Source organism: Nicotiana tabacum, chromosome 7, assembly GCF_000715075.1.
Source record: "Nicotiana tabacum cultivar K326 chromosome 7, ASM71507v2, whole genome shotgun sequence".
Classification (NCBI taxonomy): Eukaryota; Viridiplantae; Streptophyta; class Magnoliopsida; order Solanales; family Solanaceae; genus Nicotiana; species Nicotiana tabacum.
In genome coordinates, this window is record NC_134086.1 from 95,482,299 (window position 1) to 95,485,324 (window position 3,026).

General features: G+C 46.6%; 1 protein-coding gene across 1 annotated transcript; it reads left to right on the plus strand.

Moving 5' to 3' along the window:
* The first annotated feature begins 2,330 nt into the window (after window positions 1-2,330).
* Window positions 2,331-2,735, plus strand: LOC142162189 (uncharacterized). Its single transcript, XM_075218511.1, has one exon. It carries the CDS (start codon window positions 2,331-2,333, stop codon window positions 2,733-2,735), a length of 405 nt encoding a protein of 134 aa, XP_075074612.1.
* The last annotated feature ends 291 nt before the right edge of the window (window positions 2,736-3,026 follow it).

Here is a 3,026-nt window from a genome sequence, read left to right on the forward strand (position 1 = left end):
ATTTGAAGGAAGCCTTCGACATATTGAGATAGTACGAAATAAAAGTAAACCCTGAAAAATGTGCTTTCGGCGTAAGCTCAAGAAAGTTCCTCGGTTTACTAGTGTCACAAAGAGGCATCAAGGTCAACCCGGAGCAGATTAAGGCCATCGAAGGAATACCCGAAACACTGACCAGCAAAAAGTAGGTACAAAATTGACGGGACGAATAGCAGCCCTGTCGAGGTTCATCTCACGGTCATCAGATATGTGCCATAAATTCTTTAATGTATTAAGGAAGGACAACGGGCTCCAGTGGAATGCAGAGTGCATCGATGCCCTGGGGAAACTAAAAGCGTACTTGTCTTCGCCACCCTTACTCACCAAAGTAGACCCAGGCGAGTGCCTCCTAGTATACCTAGCCGTATCCGAGGTCGCGGTAAGTGCAGTTCTAGTCCGAGAAAGCCAAGGTACGCAATCTCCAATTTACTATATCAGCAAAACCTTAATTGACGCTGAAACAAGGTACCCCTACCTTCAAAAACTGGCTCTGGCACTAGTCGTAGCTTCACGAAAGCTTAGGCCATATTTTCAGTGCCACCCCATAAAGGTGGTGACAACCTTTCCTCTTAGGGGTATCCTACATAAACCCGAATTATCAGTTCGGCTAGTCAAATGGGCCATAGAGCTGAGCGAGCATGATATAACGTATCAACCGCGAATCGCAATAAAGTCGCAAGTTCTCGCCGACTTCATCGCCAATTTTAGCGCAGAGATACTGCTTGAAGTCAAGCAAGAAGCACTTATCACTTCACCTGAGCAATTCGACCTCTGGGTCCTCTACACCAATAGTGCATCCAAAGCGACAAGATTGGGACTGGAACTCGTGCTCGAGGTCCTAACGGGAGAAGTGATTTGTCAATCTGTACGATGTCTTGAAATGACTAACAATGAGGTCGAGTATGAGGCCGTAATTGCAGGATTAAAATTGGCCCTCAAGTATAGTGCTCGACGGGTCGTCCTTCGCTGCGACTCTCAACTCGTTGTGACCCAGGTTACTGGGACTTTCCAAATTAAGGAACAGAGGTTGCAGAAATACCAAACTGAAATCCACAAACTACTGCCGGAATTTGACGAATGCCGATTCGACCAAATACCCCGAGCACAGAACATCGAAGCAAATGGTCTCGCCACGCTGGTAGCAGCAACTAGAAATATCACCAAGGAGAACATGATCACCCTTCTCCACTCATCTATAGACCAAGTCGAGGTACATTCTATAAATTTAACTTGGGACTGGCATAATCGTATCATATCATATCTACAGGAAGGGACACTCCCGCAAAATAAAAAAGAAGCGAAAAAGCTCTGAATACAGGCAGCCAGATACAGTCTCATAATTCACGACCTTTACAAAAGGACATTCGGCAGCCTGTTGGCCAAATGCCTTGGACCTAATCAGACAAGGCGAGTGCTCGAAGAGGTACATGAAGGCCACTGCAGCGCCCATACCGGTAACCAAGCCCTCCTCAGGTGTCTTATTCGTGCAGGATACTACTAGCCCACTATGAAAAAAGAGGCCACAGAGTGCGTCAAGAAGTGCGAGCAATGCCAAAAATACGCCCCTATGATACACCAGGCGGGGGAACTCCTGCCTTCTGTCAAGGCCGTTTATAAAATGGGGGATGGATATCGTCAGACCCCTCCCAGCAGGGCGAGGTAAGATATGCTTCCTTTTGGTTTTAACTGACTATTTTTCCAAATGGGTAGAAGCAAGTGCGTTCGCTCAAATATGCAAATAAGAAATCATCACGTTTGTCTGGAAAAACACCATATGCCGCTTCGGCATCCCCAAAGAGATCAGTTGCGACAACGGACCCCAGTTCATCGGAAAAAAAGACGATTGAGTTCTTCAAAAAATGGCACATCAAGCGGATACTCTCCACGCCATATCATCCTGCCAGCAACGGTCAAGCGGAAACCTCCAATAAAACAATATTGAACATATTAAAGAAAAAGCTTGAAGATGCCAAAGGGCTATGGCCAAAACTACTACCAGAGGTGCTATGGGCCTACCGTACAACGCCAAAGACCAGCATAGGAGAGACGTCGTATTCATTGGTCTACGACACCGATGTAGTCATACCCGTTGAGGTCGGGGAACCCAGCCTGAGGTACTCCAATGAGAGTGGATCAATCAACGACAAAAGCAGATTACAAGACCTGGATGAGGTCGAACAATATATACCGCTTCGGCATCCCCAAAGAGATAAGTTGCGACAACGGACCCCAGTTCATCGGAAAAAAAGACGATTGAGTTCTTCAAAAAATGGCACATCAAGCGGATACTCTCCATGCCATATCATCTTGCCAGCAACGGTCAAGCGGAATCCTCCAATAAAACAATATTGAACATATTAAAGAAAAAGCTTGAAGACGCCAAAGGGCTATGGCCAGAACTACTACCGGAGGTGCTATGGGCCTACCGTACAATGCCAAAGACCAGCATAGGAGAGACGCCGTATTCATTGGTCTACGGCACCGATGCAGTCATACCTGTTGAGGTCGGGGAACCCAGCCTGAGGTACTCCAATGAGAGTGGATCAAGCAACGACAAAAGCAGATTACAAGACCTGGATGAGGTCGAAGAGAAAAGGGATATGGAACACATAAGAATGGTGGCCCAAAAACAACAAGCAGAAAGGTACTATAACAAGAAGGCCAAGTACGACCACTCAGAGTCGGGGACTACGTGCTAAAGGCCAAAACGCAAGCGACAAGGACCCGAATGAAGGGAAATTGGGAACAAATTGGGATGGGCCATACAAAATCATAGCAGCAGCAAGTAAAGGAGCATCCCAACTAGAAATAATGAAAGGAAAACTATTGCAAAATAACTGGAATGTCGCCCACCTCAAATACTTCCACTTCTAAGAAAAGACGCCACCCGGATCGTACTCTTTTTCCCTCGATTGGGTTTTGTCCTAATCGGGTTTTCTCGGGGAGGTTTTTAATGAGGCGACGAGGGGGACGTCTCGAGGATCGAAACA